General features: G+C 39.0%; 1 protein-coding gene across 2 annotated transcripts in view; it reads right to left on the bottom strand.

Moving 5' to 3' along the window:
* Positions 1-1,081: 1,081 nt before the first annotated feature.
* The window catches only part of Snx7 (sorting nexin 7), a 107,160-nt gene continuing 83,144 nt past the window's right edge, over positions 1,082-25,097 (bottom strand). For both annotated transcript variants that reach the window (XM_004663933.2, XM_045138786.1), the window contains one exon: positions 1,082-1,654. In XM_004663933.2, coding sequence (XP_004663990.2) covers positions 1,577-1,654 — 78 coding nt within the window. In that variant the 3' untranslated portion in view covers positions 1,082-1,576. The remainder of the gene's footprint in view (positions 1,655-25,097) is intronic.

The raw sequence follows: 25,097 nt of genomic DNA, 5'->3' as shown, positions 1-25,097 counted from the left end.
ATTTCTTAAGTTTTTTAAAAAATATCTAAGAGTGTATATGTGTGTGTATGCATCTTTGTATGCATGGATATGTGTGTGTATGCACATTTGTATAAGTGTAAGTGGGTGTGCATTTGTCTGTTCATGTGTGTGTATGCCAGAGGCCAATGTCCACTGTCTTTCTCTATCATGTTCCACTTTACTTATTGAGAGAGTACATCTCACTTAACCCAGAATGCACCAATTTGGCAAGTTTGACTAGCCAGCTTTCTCTGGAGAATTGCCTGCCTACACCTTCCAAGCTTTGGGACTAAGGTTGCACGACAGCACCCAGCCTTCACATGGGTATTAGGGATCCAAACTAAAGTCTTCATGCTTTGTGGCAAGCACTTTACTAACACAGCCATCTCTCTAGTCCACAATGACTCTGGTTTTATCACCATGAACCATAATCACTTATAACAGGGCCTTGTAATGAGTAGACATTTAAAAATGCTGCATGATTTAAAAACATAAAAGCTCATGAGAGTTGTGAAATGTTTGCAATAAAAAAGAAAATATAGGGCTATAGAGATGGCTTAGCAGTTAAGGCCTAAGGACCCAGGTTCGATTCTCCAGGTCCCACGTTAGCCAGATGCACGTCGTGGCCCATGTATCTGGAGTTCATTTGCAGTGGCTGGAGGCCCTGGCACACTGCCCTCATTCTTTCTCTCTTTCCCTCTGTTCCTCTGTATCTAATAAATAAATAAATAAAACTATAAAAAATTAAAAAAAGAAAATACATTTATTATTAGGAATAGGATCACATAAGGAAATTCTAATAAAACAAATAATAATAATTTACACAAAAATTTAAATAGTTTTAAAACTGAATAATGTTGAATGCAACTTTTTCATATGTTTTTGAACAATTAGTATTGTTTGGTCATTTTGTATATTTACTTCAAATCCTTAATATCAATGGAAATAACATTTTGTCAAAAATTATACTAAAATTATAATGCATGCATGATATGTGTGTCAATATGTGCTGAATCCATAGTTGCATCACTTTCAGAGGCTTGAGTTCCTGCTAGAAAAACAACACACTATGGTCATCTGCTTCTTATTAAAGCCTTTATTAAAACTGAGTCTTTACAATATATTTAAAATATCATGTTCCATGGCCAAATATTTAAGAAAAACATCTCTATATGTAATTATTGGCACATAAATTTAAGAACATTATTAAAATGAAGCTCAATCCCCCCCCTCTCTCTATATATATGTGTGTGTGTGTGTGTGTGTGTGTGTGTGTGTGTGTATATATATATATATATATATATATATATATATATATATATATATCCATATAAGAGATCTATAGATCTATGGTATATATAATAGATCCATATACCTATATAGATAGATATGTTTATGTCTGTAAATGCATGTCAGTGACCTGGAATACCTGAGTTTCCAAGTTCTTGGTTTTCCAAGTAGTTTGAAACATTATTCATTAACTTTACAAATGGGCACAGCAAACTCAGGAAAAAAAATTGCTTTGGTTGATATTAGATGCTGTCTCTCAAAGATCAAACAGAAGTCTTCAATGGGATTAAAGTTTATCTTCAGAGTGTTCTTCCAAGTTGAGGTCAGTCTGTGATGTGAGGAATGACTCCCATGCAGCAAGGCACTGAATAATGAAACACACATGAGGAGATCAGCATTAGTCCACTTTTAATGTTAAAACAAAACAATCAATACCCTAACCCATATGGTCCTATAGCAATATGCCCTATTCTTCACTCCCCTCAGCTTGTAATCTTTGTCATTTCCAACATGACATCCTTCTAAATAAGGATATTATTGCCAAATTATGGGAAAGCATATCAAAGGTTAAAAGATAAGCAATAGGTTAGTTTGCTAAAATAATTTATTATTATCCCAATGGCAGGTGAAAAAACAAAGCTCCAGGTTTCTCCTTAGGATATGAGGAGGAAATCATTGGCAGCTAGACAGGGATGATGATATAAGCAGGCCTCAGGTACATTTGAATCTCACTACATCTGGTATGAGTTATGCATTTGGAACTCTGTGTAAATTTCTATGCACACTGTTTAGTATTCAAAAATCCTCAAAAATAATAATTGTTATATTGTGATGGTTTGCTGAGACTGGGTTATGAGATTTGGTACTGAATATACTAAATAATTATATCTAACACACCATAAACTATTAAATAAAAGCATATAAAATGTATTAATTCAAAAAGGAAGAAATGGGTAAATGGAAATGACTGGATGAATAAAAAATAATAGCAAAATAACAGACTCAAAACTTATCTTGTTAATAGTTAATTTAAATGCTCATAGTCAGTAGACATTCCAATAAAAGATGCAGATTTTTCTACCTGCAGACTGAATTAAAACAATACCTACCTTTACTTTGTTTAAATGCCTTATAGACATTAAATATAAAGACAAAAATACAAATCAAAACCTAGAATACCATATTAATATTCAAGTTTTCAGAGCAAAGATTATTATCAGAGGTAAAATGATCTCTTACAATAGTATAATAGATTAATTATAATAATATAATCTAATAGACATAATACAAAGTGTTGATACACACAATAAGAGTCTCAAAATACTTGAAACAAAAGCTGACAGAAATTCAAGGAGAATGACTAACACAGCTAACTGATTATGAAACACTTGTTTAATATATACACAGAGAAGCAACTATACATGCTTGAACCACTATCAATCAAGCTGACCTCATCCATATGTATAGATGAAAAGCAGAATAGTCATTTTCTTCTAAACATGCATATAAAATTTCCTGAAACAAACAGTATCTTGGGTCATGTAAGAAGTCTCAATAGCCAGGCAAGATGGAGACACCCATAGTCCCAACACAGGAGATGGAGGCAAAAACAGTGAGAAGCTCCCACTAAACTAACAATGCTTATCCCCTTTAACCTATCTTGATCTCACTGTCCACTGGAGAATCTTGTTTTTCCTTTACAGAAAGCAGTGAGAACTGGAGACAACCAAAATCTATTAAACAAGACAAGAAAAGACAGCTGACTCCCTGGCAGGTGATGAACCACCTCTAGCACAGCATTCAGGGCCGAGGTGAAGCCACAAATGAGCTGGAGAAATGAACAAGGGTGCTGCTTCCATGGTGAGCCTGACAGCCTGGGCCAGAGTGATGCAGACCACATACTGAGGATACTCAAAATGTACCAAACCAGAAATTCAGAAGCTGATGACAACTCAACACTAAAGTATAATTAAAACACACCCACCAAGGTACAGGAAATTTTGCAGAAGAAGGTGTGGAAAGAATGTAAGAGCCACAGGGTGGGAAGGAACATCCAGAGCCATAGCCCTCCCCACAGTAAAAACTCATAACCTGCAATTACATGATAAATACAAGCTATCCCACTAAGAAGGACCCTCAATCAAGTAGGGGAAGGAAGGAGAGAAATGATGGTATGGGCACACAATTATGTCTATACAAAGTTCCTACTTAGTAAAAAATGTTAAAAGAGGTCTGAGTTCTTTGTACCAGTCTGTGTGCTGGCGGGCATGGTGGTGTGGAATGAGTAGGACAGACCCGTTTCCTGGCTCCTCCCAGCTCCCTGATCTAGGTTCTCTGCCAGCTGGTGGTGTGGAGTGCATAGGCCAGACCTGTTTCTGGCTCCTGCAGATCCCTGGTCAAAGTACCCTGGGCTGGACTGCGTGTGGGTGGAACAGAGTGAGTACTCCAGATTCCTATTCCCTGGCTCCTTCCCTGGACCTTGTAGGTCGCACTGTGCCTTGCTTGGGGAGTTTGTGGTTCCTGTGTGAGCTTTGGAATCAGGCCTTTTGCTCTGGTATCCTGACTGACCACTGGGTACCGACATCCCTGTTCACCTGAGTCACAGGGCACATGGGCCAAAGGACAAAAACTTGCTTCCTTCTTAATAAAATAAAGAAAGATACTCTTAAAATTGGTAGACAATAATACAAAAAAAACCAACGAAAGTCAGAAAACTCAGAGATCACCACCAAGGATGCCTAGTCCTACAACGGAAGCCTCCAATGAAATTATAAAGAAATTCATTCCAAAAATGAAAACACAACAACCAATGAGATCCTGATCAAAAAAAAACAACAACAACAAAAAAAAAAAACCCACTAAACTGGAAGCAAACCATCAAAGAACCAACAATTGTATGAATTAAATTGAACAGAATGATCTCCTAGAACATTCAGATTTTGATAGCAGGCTTAACTTGATAAAAGAAAATGTTAGAAACTAACAAAGAGATATGCATAAATTGAAAGTGAGTCAAGAAATGGAAGATATCAACAACCAGTTGATTAAGCTTAACGAAGACTTGATCAAATACAAGAATGAATTCCATGAAGCATCAAGAAAATCAGAACTTAAATTGGACACAATGCAAAATAACCTGATAGAAAATAAAAATCACATAGAAATTATGAAAACCTCTCTAGAACCCCTCACCAACACAGCTACTCACGTGGAAGACAGAATCTCTAACCTGGAAGGCAAGACAGAAGAAATTGATCAGGAGGCCAAAAACTTTGCTAAGTTCAAAGAAATAAAGATAACAGAACATATGGAAACTGGGGGACACCCTGAAACAACGAACTATCTGGATCACAAAGAACACAAGAAGGGCATACAAGAAGGAGAGGAAGTCCAGGCCAGAGGCACAGAGAATATATTAAACAAATTATTGAAGAAAATTTCCCAAATCTCTCAAAAGAGAGATCCTTTCAGAAACAAGAAGCTCACAGAACACCAAACAGACAGGACCAAAGAAGAAAACTTCCCAAGACACATCATACTTAAAACTCTTAACAACAAAAACAAAAAAGATTATTAAAATCAACAAGAGAGAAACAGCTCACAACAGGCAAAGGCAATCCCATTAGAATTATGTCATCTTTCTCAATGGAAGCCTTGAAAGCCAGAAGGGCCTAGAATGGAACACTTTAAAGTCTGAAAAACTATGGCTTCCAACCCAAGCTACTTTACCCACCAAAAGTATCCCTCATAATATATGATGAAAGAAAACCTTTCCATGAAAATTGTCAACTCTATGATTATATGAACACAAAGCCAAACCTACAGAGAATACTTGAGGGAATACTCCACACAGAACAGTTAACCAACCAATCTGAAGAGCCAAAAAGATGATCACAATAACAAAATAGAAAAGGCTCAAAATACTACAAAATACAAGAAAGCACCAAACCCCATAAAACACCTCATCATGGATTATCATGAATTAATCCCTACTAATTCAAACCTCACAGTGATAACCTGAAATATTAATGGTCTTAAATTACCCATCAAAAGACACAGGTTATCAGGGTGGATTCAAAAAACTGGATTTTACTATCTGCTATCTTCAAGAAACCCACCACACCACTAAAGATAGACACCTCCTCCTCAGGGTGAAAGGATGGAAAACTATATCCCAAGGAAACAAATAAAAAATAAGCAGGTGTTGCTATATGAATACCTCATAAAATACACTTCAAACCAAAAGTAATCAATAAGGACAAAGGAGGACACTTCTTACTCATCAAGGGAATGATCCAACATGAGCACATCACAATCATAAATATATATTAGCTGAGCCAGGTGTGGTGGCATATGCCTTAATCCCAGCACTCAGGATGCAGAGGTAGGAGGATTGCCATGAGTTTGAGGCCACTCTGTGATGCCATAGTGAATTCCAGGTCAGTCTAATCTACAGTGAGACCCTACCACAAAAAACTAATATATGTATATATGTGTGTGTGTGTATGTATATATATATATATATATATATATATATATATATATAAACACATACATACACACATATACATATCATACACATACATACATACACATACACACATACATATATATACATACACACACACACACACACACACACACACACACACACATACACACACCAAACACAGATGCACCACAATTTATAAAACAAATTCTACTCAACAATAAAGCAGAAATAAATACCAACACTATCATTGTCAGAAACTTTAATAGTTTAATAGTCCACTAACATCACCAGATAGATCATACAAGTGTAAAATCAACAGGGAAATAACAGGGCTCAATAACATCATAGATCAACTAGACCTAATGAATATCTACAGAACTTTCCATCCAAACTCTACAGAATATACATTATTCCCAGCAGCCCACAGAACCTTCTCCAAAATTGACCATTAAGCCATAAAGCATGCCTTAATAAAGTTGGGGAAATTGAAGTAACTGTATCTTGTCAGATCACAATTCTTTAAAGCTAAAAATTAATAACAAGAGACACATCAAGAATTCCACCAGCTCCAAAATACTAAACATCACACTCGTAAACAATGAATAGGCCATGGGGGACATCAAAAAAGAAATTGTAAAATTCCTAGAATTGAATGATAATAAAAACACTACCTACCAAAACTTACGGGACACAATTGATAGCACTAAACGTCCTCATAACAAAGATAGAGATATCCCAAATTAATAGCCTGGCTGTCCACCTAAAAGCATTAAGAATCCAACCCAAAGAGCTCCAGATAGAAAGAAATAATCAAGATTAGAGCAGAAATTAATGAACTGGAAACCAAGAAAACAATTTTTTTTTTACCCTTTGAATATTTAATAGCTATAAATACAGAAAGAACCTGTTACCAGTCTTGAAAATAATATACATCTAAACCAATTAATTTAACTATTTTTTGTCAGGAAAAAACAAGCAAGATACTATAAAGTCTTGGCACCTGTATTTGAAAACATCTTTGATTAGTTCAGATACCTCTATTGGTATCAATTACTCAGGGAACATTGGAAACAGAACCACAGAGTTTAAAATTATTTCTCTCAGATGAGGACCACTGTTTGAGCATGAAGTTGTACCCTAAAGCAGCGAATATGTCTTAAGACTTAATTTTGTTATAAGTACTGGACTTTAGATATCAGAAATGAGACAGTTATTGTTGCAGTCAAGTTCGCATTGCTGGCAGAAGTCACCCAACCAAGAGCAGCTTTTGGGAAAAAGGGTTTCTTTTGTCTTACAGACTTGAGGGGAAGCTCCACAATGGCAGGGAAAATGATGACATGAGCACAGGGTGGATATCACCCCCTGGCCAACATAAGGTGGACAATAGCATCAGGAGAGTGTGCCAAACATTGGAAAGGGGACACTGGCTATACTACCCATAAGCCTGCCCCCAACAATGCACTGCCTCCAGAAGGCATTAATTCCCAACTGCCATCAGCTGGGGAGACTAGAATTTGGAATACTTAAGTCCTTGAATCAAACCACCACAGTTACTTTACATATAATGGGGCAGAATTTGGTCATTGTTGAGGCAAGACAGCAAAGCTGTAATACAACCCTTGAGAACTCTGTTTTGGAAGAGAAAACAACACTTGGCAACCAATGTTTTTAGCTTAAGCCTTTTTTTTTCTTTTTTGAGGTAGGGTCTTACTGTGGCCCAAGCTGACCTGGAATTAACTGTGTAGTCTCAGGGCAGCCTTGACCTCATGGTGATTGTCCTATTTCTGCCTCCTGAGTGCCAGGATTAAAGGCATGTACCACCATGCCCGGCTATAATAGAAACTTTTTTTCTCAATTTTTATCAATATTTTTATAATAGAAATTTTTATTAACATAAAACAATTTTATGTCTTACCCATGACTTAAATTGATAAAGCTTAGGCAAGCTGTCCCAACATAGTTTACCTAACAGGGAGATAAAAATTATAGTGACTGAAATGAAATCACTTAAGCCTAACTAATTAAACCTAGTGTTGACCATTTGGTAGAATTAGCATAAACAAAACAGGAGCTTTAGGTATAAGTACCTCATCCTTGGAAATTAAACATTCCCATGTGAACCTTTATCTTAAGACTCGGTTTCTACAATAGTTAAAATCTTGACAAACAAAGGAACCTAATTTCTATTTCTTTTTCTTTTTTCCCTTTGGTTTTGCAATGTAGGGTCTCACTCTAGTCCAGGATGACCTGCAATTCATTATGTAGTCTCAGGGTGGCCTCTAACTCACAGTGATCCTCCTACCTCTGCCTCCCAAGTGCTGAGATTAAAGGCATGTGCTACCATGCCTGGGTATAATTTATTTTTTTGAGAGTCTTAAAGCCAGTTAAATTTTTTTTTTTTAAATTTCAAACTCATTTTTTTTAATTAGTTATGTGAAGGGTGTATACAGTCTTGTTTGCACCATCATTAGCCTTCTCCCTGTTCTCCCTCCTCTGCAGGAACCCTGCTCATTGGGGAATATGGGTCGTGCAAAATTTTAAAAATCTCATTTTAATTAATCTTATTTCCTCAGAAACCTGTCTCCAAATACTCCTTTAACCTGCTTTTGTTGTGGAATGTCCTTATTTCTCAGTCTATTTGAATGGATAACCTTGCACGATAAAGTAACCTTGATTGACAGTTGTTATCTTTCAGAACTTGGAATATATCACTCCAGGGCCTTCTGGCTTTAAAATTTTGTGTTGTATAATCTGCTGTAATCCTGATGGGCTTGCTTTTGTAGGTAACTTGATTTTTCTCTCTAACTGCTTTCAATATTTTTTCTTTGGTGTGTGTGTTTGGAAGTTTGATTATTATATGGTGAGGAGAGGTTCTTTCCAGGTTTTGTCTGGCTGGGGTTCTAAAGGCTTCCTGTATCTGCATTGGCACCTCTTTCCCAATTTGGGGGAAATTTTCTTCTATGATTTTGTTGAAAACGCCTACTATGCCTTTGGAGTGGAATTCTTCTCCTTCTACTATGCCCTGAATTCTAATATTTCATCTTTTCATAGTGTCCCGAATATCTTGAAATTCCCACTCATACTTTTCTATAAGTTTGTCTTTCTCTTTGTTGGACTGTATTAGATCTGCCACCTGGTCTTCTAGCTTAGATATTCTGTCCTCTCCTTCATCCATTCTACTGATGAGATTTTCTTCCTAGTTTTTTATTTCATTAACTGTATTCTTCATTGCTAGAAATTCTGACTGGTTTTTCTTTATTATTTCTATTTCCTTATTTATGTCTTGTATTGCCTTCTTTATTTCATGAAATTGGTGTCCTGCGTCTTCTTTGATTCCTTTGATTTCCTCTTTAAGTTCCTCTTTGACTCCTTTGATTTGTTCTCTGACTTTTTTGAGCATATTTACAATCATTCTTTTGAAATCTTTCTCAGGCATTTCCTCTAACTCGTTCTCACTGGAGGTCATTTCTGATGCATTAATACTTTTAGGTGGATTTACATCATCTTGCTTTTTAGTGTTTCTTGTGTTATAATGTATATATTTTTGCATCTTGGATTAAGTTAATACTTGGATTTTCTAGCTAGCTGGGTATTCTTAGTTGTATCAATTGATTTTGATGTTATATATTTTCAGGGTCGGAGCTTAAGGTGTTTAGGTGTGGCTCTTAAGACTCCCACAGTATCTACAAAGGAGCTCCTAGGGGTTGAGTTTCCCTGCTATGGGAGTATTCAAGAAGGCTGAGTGGAATAAAATACAGGTAGATTCTAAAAGTTAACTTAACACTGTAGCCATTCAATCAAAAACAGCCCCAAGTATGTATGCAAGAGTAGTTGTTATAACAACCAGATCCACTATCAACCTAGAGGTTAAGAATTCTGGTCTGTTGAGGGATCCAAGTCAAGCTTGTGACCAAGTGAGACCCTTCCCTGGTGCAATCCCAGTTACCTTGGATGATTTTGGTCTCAGTCAAATTGCTGCCTGGGTCGTTGGGCTGCTGTTCTGATTTCTGGAGCTGGGCACTGGCTTTTCCTGTGTGGCAAATCGAGCCTGGCAACTGTGGCCCTGGAGATCAGCACCCCCGCTGCTGGAACTGATGCTAGTAAAGGTTCCTCTGCTGTGTCTGTCAGCAGCTGAAGTTACTGCTGCTGGGCCCACCGCTGCTGCTGCCTCTGTTGCTGCTGCTGCTGTAGCTGCCACTTCTGAAGCCACTGCTGCTGCTGCCACGGAAGCTGCTGCTGCTGGGTCTGCCACTGCTGCCGCTCCTGGGTCTGTTGCTGCTGGGTCTGCCATTGCTGCTGCTCATGGATCTGCTGCTGCCGGGGCTGCTGTTACTGGTGCTGGAGGCGCTGATGTTGCTCCCGAACTCTGCTCCTGCTTGGGTCCCGCTGTCGGCCCAAATTGGGCGCTGCTCTGTTCGCTGGAGCTGGGCTCAGGCTGTGGGTGAGGGGAGGGAGCCGCAGCTGCTCTGGATCTCTCGCTGCTCCACGTGTTCTACTTCGTGGTCTGCTCCTCCATTGCTCTTTGCCACTCTCCCTTCATGTTTCCTGAGTTGCGGAGAGCGCGGTGTGAGGGGAAAATCCAGCACCTGGCTTTTCCTGCAGCTGGAGCCGAGCCTGGTGGCTTTCTGGTGTGCCGCCGCCGCCGTGGTTGGCAGAGCTGCCGGGGCCACTTTTGCTGGCCTGTGCGGGCTCTGGATGCTCTGGATCTCTTCTACTTCTCCGCTGCTGCTTCAATTTCCTATACACCTCACTTTTTAGTAAAAATGTGTATTTCACTGAGTTTGTTTTGTCTTTTCCACCCTCCCCCCACCCCAGGCTGCTTTGGCGTGGTACCTATGCTGCCATCCTAACCAGAAGTCTAAAACCAAGAAAACAATTTTTAAAAATTCAATGAAACAAAGAGCTGGTTCTTTGAAAAAACAAACAACATTGACATACCCTTGCCCAAATTAATCAAGAAAAGAGGGGGGGGGGGAGGGAGGGAGGGAGGGAGGGAGGGAGGGAGGGAGAGAGAGAGACAGAGAGAGAGAGAGAGAGAGAGGGAGAGAGAGAGAGATGTATGTCTGAAATTAACAAAATCAGAAATGAAAAAGAAATTACAACAGATATCCATGAAGTTGGAAGAATCATCAGGGCATTCTTCCAAAACCTGTACACTACAAAATTGAATAATCTGGAAGAAATGCATGAATTCCTAGACACATACCACTTACCAAAACTAAACTCAGAGCAGATTAATCATCTTAACAAACCTACCACATCCATGGTTATTGAAAAGGTGATCAAAAACCTCCAAGAAATGTTTAGCACCAGATGGCTTATCAGCTGAATTATATCAAACCTTCACTGAAGAACTGAAACCAATTTTTCTCAAACTGTTCCACATAATGGGAGACCAGGGAATTCTCCCTGACTCCTTTTATGGAGCTAGCATCACCCTAATAACAAAACCAGACAGAGATGAAATAAGGAAAGAAAACCATAGGCTTGTAGAAGACAGCTTCAGGTTTGCTGGCATGTACTTCCAGGCTTGGCATAGTTATGGAAAGAAAGGATTTATTGAAGCTTACAGATCCAGGGGAAGTTTCATAATGGCAGGAGAAGTTTACAACCCCTTAAAGGAGCAATTAGAGAGAGAAAAGTCCCAAGCCAAAAGCTACACCACACAGCACAACTCAGGAAGTCCTGCTAGGCACACTTTGCTTATCTTCAGATTAGAACCTTAAACCCACCAACCTTAGGGCTGGAACACCCAGTGACACCACCTCCAGCCAGGTGACTGCACATCCAAACTACAAACTAATCAAACACTGAATATATTGTGGGGGACCATCTATTAAAATAGCCACAAGGCCTATATCCCTAATCAACTTACATGCAAAGATTCTGAACAAAATCCTTGCAAAGTGAATTCAACAACACATCAAAAGCATTATCCACCTTGATCAAGTAGGCTTCATCCCAGGGGTGCAGGGATATTTTAATATACAGAAATCAGTCAACATAATACACCACATAAATAAACTGAGCCATAAGATCCACATGATCATATCAATTGATGCAGAGAAGGCCTTTGACAAAATACACCACCACCTCATCATCAAAACACTGGAAAGAATAGGAATGGAGGGCTTATATCTCAACACAATAAAGGGTATATATATAAAGCTCCTAAAGACCAGATAATTCTTAATGGGGAAAAGTTCAAGGAGTTCTCACTGATATCGGGAACAAGACAAGGGTGCCCACTCTTACCACTGCTCTTCAACATAGTACTAGAAGTACTAGCCCAAGCAATAAGACAGGAGAAAGAAATAATAGGAATTCAAATTGGAAAGGAAGAAGTCAAGTTAGCCCTATGTGCAGATGACATGATCCTATATATAAGTGAGCCACAAGCCTTCATCTCAAAACTTCTACAGCTGATAAATTCCTTCAGCAAAGTGGCAGGATACAAAATCAATGCACAAAAATCAGTAGCTTTTCTTTATACAAAGGACAAATATACAGGGAGGCTGTCCCATTTTCAATAGCAATAAAAAAAATTAAACAAATACCTTGGAATAACACTAACCAAGTGAAAGACATACTTAATGAAAACATTAAAAAATTCAAGAAAGAAATTGAGGAGGACTTGAGAAGATAGAAAGTCCTCCCATACACCTGGATAGGTAGAATTACTATTGTGAAAATTGCAATTCTACCATAACCAAAATACAGATATAATGCAACACCAATAAAAATACCAGCATCATTCTTCACAGAGATTGAAAGCAATGATCTCAAAATTTGTATGTATTGCCAGAAAGCTTCGGATATGCAAACATATCCTCAGCAACAAAAACAAACAACAACAACCACCCCTCTGCAGTATCACCATACCTGATCTAAAGCGATAGTACAAAGCCATAACGGCAAAAACAGCACAGTATTAAAAGAAAAACAGAAACACAGACTAATGGAAAAGAACTGAAGACCCAGACTTTAGGTCAAGTAACTACAGCTGCTTTATCTTTGACAAAGGTGCCAATAATGGAGACTGGAGAAAAGACAGCATCTTCAACAAATGGCATTGGACAAATTGGATGACCATATGTAGAAAAATAAAATTAGACCCACTCGTTTTGCCATATACAAAAATAATGTCCAAATGGATTAAAAACCTCAATATAAGACCTGTGACTCTTCAACTACTGGGAGAAAAATATAGGAGGCACTCTCCACAATACAGCACTGGGAAAAGACTTCCTGAACAAGATTCTAGTAGCCTAGTACTAATCAACCAATGGGATCCCATGAAGCTAAAAAGATTTTGCACAGACAAACATATCATAAGCCAAGCCAATAGATTATCCACTGGATGGGAGAAAATCTTCAACCGGTATACCACTGGCATAAGCCTAATATCTAGAATCTACAAGGAACTCAAAAAACTAAATAATAAAAACATCAAACGACCCACTTCAAAAGTGGGACAGAGAATGGAATAGGAAGTTCTCAGAGGAAGAATTACAAATGGCTAATATACACTTAAGAAAATGTTCAACATCCATAACCATTAGGGAAATGCAAATTAAAACAACTATGAGATTCCACCTTACCCCAGTAAGGATAGCAAACATTAAGAAAATCAAATGAAAACAAATTTTGGCAGGGATGTGGAGAAATAGGAACCCTCATTCACTGTTGGTATGAATGTAAGCTGGGACACCCACTATGGAAATCAATATGAAGACTCCTGTAAAGGATGAATATAGAATTACCAACAGACCCCGTTATTACCTTAGTGAGCGAGCATTTACCCTAAAAGCTTCACATCTCAGTTCAGAGATATATGCTCAACCATGTTTATAGCTGCTTACCTCTTAACAGCTAAGAACTGGAATCAACTCAGGTGCCCTCACTGGATGAATGGATAACCAAGACGTGGTATATCCACACAATGGAATTCTACTCAGCAGTAAGAAAAAATGACACCATGAAATATGGAGAAATGGTCAATCTTGGAATGGATCATTCGAAGTTAACTCACACTGTCCCTGAAATACAACTGTTGCATGGTCACACTCATCTGTGGTTCCAAGTCAGGATCAGCACCAGCTGCTGACATATTTAAATAGCATCTCAAGAATAGACAATAGGGACAGTAGGGCATGGGGGAAGGGGCAGGGAGGGGGTGGGACACAAAACTGAACCCAAATTGAACTGGTATCATAGAATCCTATAGTCAGACTAAAAGAAGGAACCCTCATGAGGACCTTAGGGGGTGCACCTGAATCGAAGGGTGAGATGAAGCCTCACCTTAAATTTCTCCTGTTTCTCTTTCTTCTATGTCTTTTTCTTTTTTCTTTTCCCTTGGTGCTGGCCTATAATTCCCTGTACCAGAATGTGGTTTACATTCACAATGAGCTGTTGATCAGAGTCCTACTAGATCTCCCAAAACAAATAAGACAGACTTCTGTCAGAACACTTTATTACCCACCAGAAGTTAATGGTAAGACCCTACTACTGAAGACAACACACACTGTTGGCATGAGCCATGGAGAGACCTATTTGGAATCTGAAAGATAGCCAGTCCCCAGACAATTAGCCCATCTAGTGCTGGAAGGCACTACATAAGCTATTGTGGGAATGTGGCCAACATCTGTCGGAGCAACTCAAAGTCTAAGCAACTCAGAAGCAAACAACCAGACATGATGCTCACACAAGTACAATAGTGGCATACAGTTATTGTGGGTAACCAACTGCTCTTGGATTGGCTAACAAATCTGTTCAGTAAAAAGGAAACCATGTTTGGAACTGAGAAACAAGTCAGAATCATATCCAGATAATGATTCTGCTTTCCATTGTCAAGCGCCCACTAATTGTGCTATAGGAGAGTCTACACCCTTTTAATTCTCTCTAAATTAATAATGGCTATTCCATTTAACTGGTGGTGACTTTATTCTCCACTGGAGAATGTGCTTCTCTTTTTCAGACAGGAGATGGACCTGAGGAGATAAATGACTCAGTGTACTCCACCCCAGCCCCAGCTGAAACCACAGAGGAGCTGGGGAAATGAGCAAGAGTGCTGCTTTCTGAAGTGAATCTGATATTAGCACAAGGGTGATGGAGATAAATACTGTGGACACTCAACACTTACCAAACCAGAGATCAAGAGGCTCCTAAGTGCCCATCACTGAAGTAGAGTTAAAATGCTCCCAGCATGGCTCATGGAATTTTGTGGAAGAGGGGCAGGAAGACTGTTAGAGTCATAAGTTGGGACATTTTACACAGAGACATTGCCTCTCCCCTATAAATGACTGCAGTGCCCATAATGCATGAGCCACAATCCACATGGGGTTGACCTGTATCCCCAACAAGGAAGGCCTCTTCAGAAAAGGGACAGGGAAGAGGGTAAGGATGGTATCAACATGTGTTGTTTACATACTAAATATGTCCATATCTAATAAAAATAAATAAAAAATAAACTGCAAGAAGGTGTTTAAATTAGAAAAATAATAAAAGAAATTGAACCACCAAAATATAACTTTAAGAATCTCTCCACAAAGAAAACTACAGTGAATGCTTGAGGATCTTAGTTCAATCCTCAGTACCCATATAAAATGTCAGGCTGTGGAGGCAGCAACAAGATGATCCCTGGAACTCACAGACTAGACAGTCTAGACTAATTGGTGAGCTCCAGGCACAGGAGAGACCCTGTTTCAAAAACAAGTGGGTGGCATTTCTGGGGATGACACTCAGTATTATCTTCTGGCTTCCACATGCCTCTATACATGTGTTCTTGCACTTGCACACACACATGAACAGGCATATACATACACTCACAGATCAAATAAACTCTTAGTCACCATGTGACAATACCAACCTATACTTCATAACTCCATAGATAATGCCCCACCCTGGTCATGGAAACAGCTACCTGAAAATTTAGTTCCATCTAAATGATCATATAATTAACTGGTGATTAAAAAGTATGATCTGGGCTGGAGAGATGGCTTAGCGGTTAAGCGCTCGCCTGTGAAGCCTATGGACCCCGGTTCGAGGCTCGGTTCCCCAGGTCCCACATTAGCCAGATGCACAAGGGGGCACACGCATCTGGAGTTCGTTTGCAGTGGCTGGAAACCCTGGTGTGCCCATTCTCTCTCTCTCCTCCTCTGTCTTTCTCTCTGTGTCTGTCGCTCTCAAATAACTAAATAAAAAATGAACAAAAAATATAAAAAAAAGTATGATCTATGGCTGTCTATGCTAATAAGCTAAACTGACTAGAACTTTGTTTAAATTGGAAACAATATACCATATGATAAAATCAAGCCTTCTTATCACATGTTTTTGAAACTAGAATTATCCACTTTAGAATAAAATTTGTTGTCATTATACCTTTCTTTATTCATCTAAAGGTTCTTTTTAGAGAGCACCATTCTTGCTTCTCTGAATAAACTACCGATGAGAGGAAAGAGTCCCTAGCGATTTCAGTGTTATCTCAGATAAAGATGGGCACAGATGCTATTTTATTTTACACTTGAGGAAATAGTGAAGATCAAGTGTGTAATTATTTTTACTGAGGGCCAGTAGCAATGAAAAACTATTTAGCATCGGTAAAAATTTCATGCCATGCTTAAAATGAGGGCAATGAATATATAACATTTTGGCAATTGCTTTTAGCACTAAAACTTAAGATTCGAAGTATTAATAAAAACTTTTTGGAGCTACATATTTTGAAATTCTGATATATACTCAATCCAGAAGGAAATCAGGGATGATGTTGCCAAGGAAAAGTAATTTCTATTATTTTGCAATAGCTCAAATTTATTCACTGAACTTCATTTTTGGAAAGTCTAAATTCAGCTTCTGAGAATCATCTGCCAATTTATAATTTTAGAAATATCAGTAATGTTAAAATAACAATATTTGCATATTAATTTTCTATAATTTTGTATCTCTCAAGAGTGGAGGCAGGAACCTTGTCTGAAAATAATTGCAAGAGTGAAAGTAGAAAGGACTCATTGGCTACAAACGCCCCCTTGTGGTTCACTTGTTTATTATTCTTTTGTATGCTATGGATGCACAACTTAAAATCTGAGAAGGCTTCTTAGGTATAATTGATTCTGGTTCTCTTATTTTTACAGCTGTGTAAATTGGGGCTACAAATGGTCTAATATTTAGAGATGGAAATACTACAACAGCCTGAATTTGCATTCAGGGATATCTTCAATTCATGCATCCTCTTATTTTTTTTTATGAAAGAGAGAGAATTAGAAAGAGAGAGAGAGAACTGGTATGCCAGGGCTTTAGCCATTGCAAATTAATTCCATATGCATAAGCCACCTTGTGCATGTAGCACCTTGTGTATGTGGCTTATGTGTATTCTGGGGAGTCGAACCATGACCTTTGGGCTTTGCAGGCAAGCACCTTAACCACTAAACCATCTATTCAGTCTGTACCCTATGGTTTTTGATAGAGCAAGTCAAATTCAGGAAGTTCATTAACATAATAATAAGCACTTCAGATACGACGTTTATTATTTTTGTTTAATCATATTGAAAGCACAACAACCTATAAAGAACACATAGTTCATTGTTTTCATGGAACACTTATGAAGGCAAAACTATAATATTTAGGTTAGGTATACTTTCAAAAATATTTTTATTTAATTGCAAGGAGAGAGAGAAAGAATGGGTGTACCAGGGCCTCCAGCCACTGCAAACAAACTCCAGGTACATGCAGCACTGTGTATCTGGGGCACTGGGGAATTGAACCACAATTGTTAGGCTTTATAGGCAAGTGCCTTCACCACTGAGCAATCTCTCCATTCCCAAAGTACATTTTCTCAAAACATCTTTCATGTGTTCTAATTTTATTCTCCTCAGTGCTTCTGAAGGATGTGCATAGAGAGGTGGGTTGGCAGGATGGAGAAGACCATTGCTGCCCTGTTGACATCTGAACCAATGACACAATGATATGATTAAGCTTTGACAACGGGCCAGTGACATGGTGACGTTCCACTCCATTTTTAATAAATTATTTAAATTTATTTTATTGTGCAGTATAAATTTATCATAATTAATTAGCCTATGTATTATATTACATAATGTGCTATGTGTGGGTTTTAAGTAATTTCTTCTTTTTTCTAATCAATTCCTATCAAATTCTTTGATATTTAACTTTAGAAAGATTTATGTTCAAGGATGGGGCCAGGCCAAATTTCTGTGCTATGGTGTTACTGTCCATTTTATACATAAGATCAACTCCATTTGTATAGATGATTGAGAAATAGTTATATTACTTTAATTAATTTAATTACTTTAATTAATATAATTTAATTAATTATAATTATATACATAGGATATCTAAAGGGGTATAGTAAAATTTGTTTAATATTTATAGGATATCTGCTGGATGTACAGGGGAGTAGTGAAAATATAATATTTTATCTTGCATGTGTGTGTGTGTGTGTGTGTGTGTATGTGGTGTGTGTTGGGTTCTCTATGTTGCATGCATACGTGTGCAGATGTGCACATCCCATGCACAGACATGTTGAGGCCAGAGGGGCATGTTGCATATCCTCATCCACTGCTCTCTGTGTGTCTCCTAGAGATGGAATATCTAAGCAGAACTGACCAGTGAGCCTCAGTGACACTTTAGTCTCCACTATGCAAGAGACTGGGCTTAAAGGTATGTATGGCCATGCTGTTCATATGAGTCCTGGGGTTCAAGCGTAGGCTCTCTCAAACCCACATGCATGCTTGATGAGCCCTCTGATCTGCACAGCCATCTCCCTAGTCCACTTAAAATATTTTTTACATGTTTTTAAGAAAGCAAAGTCTATAAAGTAGAAAAATGCTTAATACATATATGAGAATAATTTCACAGTTACATGGAATAATGAGTTATAGCTATGACCTTTGAATATGTAATTTGAACAGAAATTATCATTAAATATTTTTATTTGGTTGGTTTTTTGAGACAGGGTCTCATTCTATATCTCAGGATAGCCTGGAATTCACCATGCTACCCAGGCTACACTCCAATTCAAAGTAAATTATCCTACCTCAGTTTCCTGAGTGCTAGAACTAGTCATGACCCATAACATCTGGCCACCATTTAATGTTTTGTTATTTTTATTATTTGTTGGTGACTTCATGTGTGTGTTCCTGTATGTCATGTGTGTATGAATGCATAGCAGTGTGTCACGGTGCATGTGTGGAGCCACAGGCTGACTTTGGTAGGTCTTTGCCTGTTGGGTTTTCTCACCCTGGTGTTCTTTGCAGTGTCTTAGCTTCCAGGAAATGTTCCTGCCCCTGCCTTCCATCTTGCTGTCAGTATCAGCATGCTGGGATCACAGAAACCTGCCAGCGCCTCAGGCTCAGAGTTTGGAGATCGAACTAGGGCATTTCAGTTTGAGGGGCAAGTGTTTTATCCACTGAGCCATTTCTCCAGACACCCATTAAACTTCAATGTAATTTTCCTTGAATTTGGTTTATAATTCTTGCTTCTTCAATTGCGAAAGGAGTCTCTGGTAATTGTGGTAGTTAATACTCAAGACGCCTCCACACCCCACTCCTCACACTGAGTCAGAAGATACAAGCATAATCACTTCAGATGAACAGTCCAAAAAGTTTCAGCATAAAAAATATTTTTAAGCTTCAGATGTGTGGCATGTGTGTGTATAGGTGTGAGTGCTCATGGGTGTATATATGCATACATGTATGCACATATGTGGAGGCCAGAGGCTGATGTGGGGTGTCTTCCTCAATTGCTCACCTATTTGGTTACTGAGGCACAGTGTCTAGTCTAGCTAAGCACTTGGTCCTGGAATCCCTTTTCTCCAGTGGGACTACAGTTGGGCTGCCATGCCCACCTGGCATTTATGTGGGTGTGGGACAGCCCAACTCTAGTGCTCTAGCTTGCACGGCAAGCACTTTACATCTCCCAGGCCTAGCTACTCATTCTTACTGCATACTTCTTGATTGTATGTGAAATAAACCGATCGTCCACCAGAAGAAAAAAGAGATTTCCATAATTTTGATAGAAAAAGTGGCCAAAGCTAATTATTAAATGCTCGGTAATGTTGATCTTTTAATTAGAAATGGGAAAGTGCTCCTCGATATGCAATAGATGCTACTACATGGCCTTAAGATGATATAAAGGTACCTTTTCCCTGATGAAGCTGAATTGCGTGGACCACAGTAAAGCACATGACTGAGCCTATGTTTCTTAATCCAGGCATGCAGACATCCAGTGTCTCCCACTGGATAAGACAATGTATAACAAGGGCACAAGGTAGCTATGAATTAGAAGATTTGACTTTTAAGTGGTATAAAAATGGTTAGGATAAGTAAATTTCTAAGCCACTGAGCCTCTCCGGCAGGAATATTGGCTTTGAAAGGTACAGTACCTACACAGAACCAACAGTACATAACTCATAGATGTCTAGTGAAGTTCTGAGTCCTCATTCACAATGATACTGACTGCTCATTTCGGAAGGTACCATAAGAAAATTGTCTTTGTGTCTGAGGGCATTGGTCAAGCATTAGTAACTGTTATGAGCCTTGACTGTAAAAATAAATGCAATCTAATATATATTCAAAAACTCCTGTCCTGGACAACTCTGGATTCTTCCATCTTTAGTAAAGAAAGTGTTTCAGTACTCAGATTCAACCTAAAAAATGACCAATACATAAAAAATATTCAATGACTCAACATAGACCTTCTTTGAAGTATCTTCCCCAAGATTTTAAAAGAAAATGTGAACACTGTCATTCATTAGATTTAAAAATATACTAAATAACTCTATGTGAATAAGCTGTCTACCACAACCATTGTTTCTTCTCTAACATCGGCCATTCATTCCATTAGGTGACCATTTTCAGAATGGCACAGGACATTAACTTTGAAAACAGGAGTCATTATTTCCCCACTCCACTTCTCTGGAGCTCATTTTGCATTCACTTAGGGAAGAAAACTTGAGTAGGTAAGTGAAGATCTGTCAATCTTGCCTGATATGGACTCAGAAGTAGTTAATTTAGAATTAAGGACTTCAATTGAGGCTCTGTGAGCTCTACTTTCCAGCTCCTAACAGGCTTTTCAACACAAAGGGGAAAAAAAGCATATGCACAGACTTCTATTTTGTAGAAATGGAACATTTTGTTTTGTTTTTCAGTGCTACAGACTGAATCCAGGACCATGTACTTGCAAGGAAAGTGTTCTACCAATGAGCTAAATCCCAGGCCCCTTGAAAGTTTTTTTCTTTAATCTCTTCAAGTACATCAGAAAACATGTGTGTGCATGTGTGGTGTTGTCCAAGCCCGTTTCACTTATTTCCTTCTCTTTGATGGAGAACAAACACAAATCAGCTGTTTTCAGTTTTCATTAGGGATTCATTTTACTAACTATACTACAGTCATTAAAGCTCCATCTCCTTCAGTTCAAAGAGGCTCATGCACTTGACTCTGGTAGTGTTCAGAAGCTCCTCATTTCTTCTGCACAACCCCACTTCCTCCGCCATGTGCCCCTGACACTTTCTGTTCTTCCCTGTGCTCACCCCTGGCTGCTCCCCCTTTCACCTTCCCTGTCCATCATGCACAGACCCCGGGTACAATCATCTCTCATTCCTTTCTGATCCACTGTGCACTTCTCAGAACTGCTCACTCTTCTTCAGTTGTACTTTCTTTTCAGGTCTGTAACTTTGAAAGTATAACTAGCTTTTCTATAATCGTCAAACTACTTTACTAAATTCTAGGGAGTATGAAAATGACCAGTGTTTTCTTCCTTTGTCCTGTCCTTTTGGATTCTGAACAAAACCCCTTTATCATGAGGCTGGGGACATGTAAAGATGTCAGTTCTCTTTGCTCCTTTCAATAAAGTAAGTTTTATGATTCTTCAGACCCCCAAAACGATGATGTATCTGGAAGACACCTAAACCAGAACCTTTCTCAGGTGGTAACCATACAATTATCATCAATGTCAAGGGGCTTCATAATCAGATCATTTGGGTGCTATACCAACTTGGGCCAGGCTGTTTTACAGTAAACATTCACACATTTGAAAAACATTAAAATATATGTAGCATAAAATCACTTCTAGCCCCCCCAAAAAAACTTTTCCATTCAAGTTTACCATTTTCCCTAACTAACAAGGGACACATTCCTAACTGAATGATAGATATTACCCTTATTTCAGTCAGGTTCACACTGCTGGTAGAAATCACCCAACCAAAAGCAGCTAGTGGGAATAAAGAAGTTTATTTTGACTTACAGGCTCGAGGGGGAAGCTCCAAGATGGCAGGAAAAACGATGGCATGAGCAGAGGATGGACCTCATTCCCCAGGCCAATGTCAGGTGAACAATAGCAACAAGAGAGCGTGCCAAACACTGACACAGGGAAACTGAATATAACACCCATAAGCCTGCCCCCAACAATACACTCCTTCCAGGAGGTGTTAATTCTCAAATCTCCATCAGCTGGGAACCTAGCATTCAAAACACCAAAATTTATGGGGATACCTGAATCAAACCACCACATTCTGCCCCTGGCCCCCATTAACTGATATCCATATTATGTAAAATATAGTACATTCAGTCCAACTTTAAAAGTCCCCATAGTTTTTAACAATTCCAATGATGTTCAAACATCCCCATAGTCCACAGCCTTTTAACTGAGCCATAATACCAAAGTGTCCCCCCAAAACCCATAATGGCACAGAATAAATATTCACCCTGCAAAAGATGGCACTGGGCATAGCAAAGAAACATTCAACCAACACAAGACCAGGGCAGACATCAGACTCTACAGCTTCTACTCCAACAACTCTAACCAGTGACAAGTCTCTGAGTCTAATAATTCTAATCAGCAATAAATCTCTGGAGTTTCAATTCCACCCCTCCAGCTAGGCTATTCACAGTCCTGGAAAACTTCACCCAGGGCCTGCAGCTCTCCTTGGCAGCCATCTAATAGTCCTGGCAGAAAAGGGGTTTATTTTGGCCTACAGGCTCGAAGGGAAGCTCTACGAAAGCAGGAAAAAATGATGGCATGAGAAGAGAGTGGACATCACCCCTTGGCCAACGTAAGGTAGACAACAGCAACAGGAGACTATGCCAAACACTGGCAAGGGAAAACTGGCTATAACACCCATAAGCCTGCCCCCAATAATACACTGTCTCCCAGCGGCATTAATTCCCAAATCTCCATCAGTTGGGAAGCTAGCTTTCAGAACACTAATTTATGGGGGACACCTGAATCAAACCACCCTGAAGAACACATTCTAGACACTTGATGCCTATCCATGACTTAGTTTGTAGAAGGACAGCTAAGAAATCTACTTCTGAAAACTTTCTATAACTTTTGGCTCATAAATGACTTGGTCTGGATTTCAGAAAACTATTGGCATCCTTGTTCACAGAGCTGAAGGTATGCCCTTGGAACGAACTCTTTCCTGTCTTCATTTATCTTCATTATAATTGCTTTGCAATTTCCTACATGCCCATGTTGATACAAATATTTGTGTTGTGCACTAAGACAGAATACTTAGGACTGACTTCATGGGGCCTGGATAGGGTGGGATGAAGCCTAATCCTAAAACATTTGGCTCTGGCTTGTCTATGGCTTGTAACTTCCAGTTATTGGCTTGTAACTCCAAGAAATTGGTTACAACCCACTTGAGCTGCTGATTGGAGAGACCCACAGGTCTCCAAAACAAGACAGGCTTTTGTGAAAGCACTTTATTTCTCATGTGAGGTAAAAGGCAAGACCCTATTGTTGAAGACACCACATGCTTATGATGCAGAACACTGAGAGATCTGGCTGAATCTGGAAGGAAGCTAGTTCACAGGCAGTTAGGCCATACAGTGCTGAAAAGCCCTGCATCAACTGCTGAGGGAAAATGGCCAACAGTGGTGTGAGCAAGCAGGGGTCCTGCCATATAAAGGCAACCACACAGATAAGAAGACGTACACACCTGTGCACTAGAGGCACACAGCCTAAGTGGGTAACCAATGGCTCTCTCATTGGCTAGGAGATCCACTCAGTGGAAAGGATTCCATAGCTGGAACTGGAAACCAAGTCAGAATCCTATGGAGACCAAAATTATAGACGCCAATGAGAAGCTCCTACTAAATTACCAATGCTTATCTCCTTTAAACTATCCTGATCTCACTGGACACTGGAGAACCTGTCCTTCCTTTTCAGAAAGCAGTGAAAACTGAGGACAACCAAAATCTATCAACAAGACAAGAATAGACAGCTGACTCCCTGGCAGGAGAAGAACCACCCCTAGCACAGAAGCTAGGGCTCAGATGAAACCACAGAGGAACTGGTGAGATGAGCAAGGGTGCTGTTTCCATGGTATGCCTGACAACCTGTGCCAGGGTGATGGAGAGAGACACTAAGGATACTCCAAATATATCAGAGCAGAAATCCGGAAGCTGCTGAGAGCTTGTGTAAGTAGACTTAAAGCAAGCACAAAAAAGCTCAAGGAATTTTGCAGACAAGGGGACAGAAAGAATTTAAGAGCCATAGGGTGGGGAGAAATATCCAGAGGCATTGCCTGTCTTGTTTTGGGGACATGGAGGAGGCTGGGGAAACTACAATGAACTAGAACAAGGTGTGATGTGTGAACATGCTATAATGAAACCCAATACGTTATATGCTAACTTTAAAAGTAATAAAAATAATAGCCAGGCGTAGTGGTGCACACCTTTAATCCCAGCACTCAGGAGACAGAGGTAGGAGGATTGCCATGAGTTCAAGGCCACCTGAGATGACAGAGTTAATTTCAGGTCAGCCTGGACCAGGGTGAGACCCTACCTCGAAAAACCAAAAAAAAAAAAAAAAAAAAAAAATTCTATCAATTATATAGCCTTTATATATAATCAACTTTTATCATGTCTTTTTAAAGTCTTATTTAAGAATGTCATTTGTCTCTTGTAAAAGTATCTATGTAAGATTTCATCATTATCTGTTGGACATAGCATAATGGAATTGTGTTCAGCTCTAAAGACAATTGGAATCATGCTCAATTCAATACAGGAAATGGATGGAACTGAAAATCATTGTTAAGTAAATAAAGCCAGGCTGAGAAAGATAAATATGACATGTTTTTTTTTTCCATATACAAAACTTAGAGTTTAAATTAAATGTGTTGAAGGGGTCAGAAAGATAGAAAGGGGATCAAGGGAAAACAGGAAGAGACCCCAAGGGAAGTGGCAGGGAACAAGGTGATGAGACATGAATGAGATGAGAATGAGAGGAACCAACCAGAAGGTAGCAGGGACATACCAGCAGGAAGTGCAGAAGGGGCACTAATAAGAGCAAAATA

The sequence above is a fragment of the Jaculus jaculus genome, chromosome 19 (genome assembly GCF_020740685.1).
Source record: "Jaculus jaculus isolate mJacJac1 chromosome 19, mJacJac1.mat.Y.cur, whole genome shotgun sequence".
Classification (NCBI taxonomy): domain Eukaryota; kingdom Metazoa; phylum Chordata; class Mammalia; order Rodentia; family Dipodidae; genus Jaculus; species Jaculus jaculus.
This window is presented reverse-complemented; position numbering and strand designations above follow the sequence as displayed.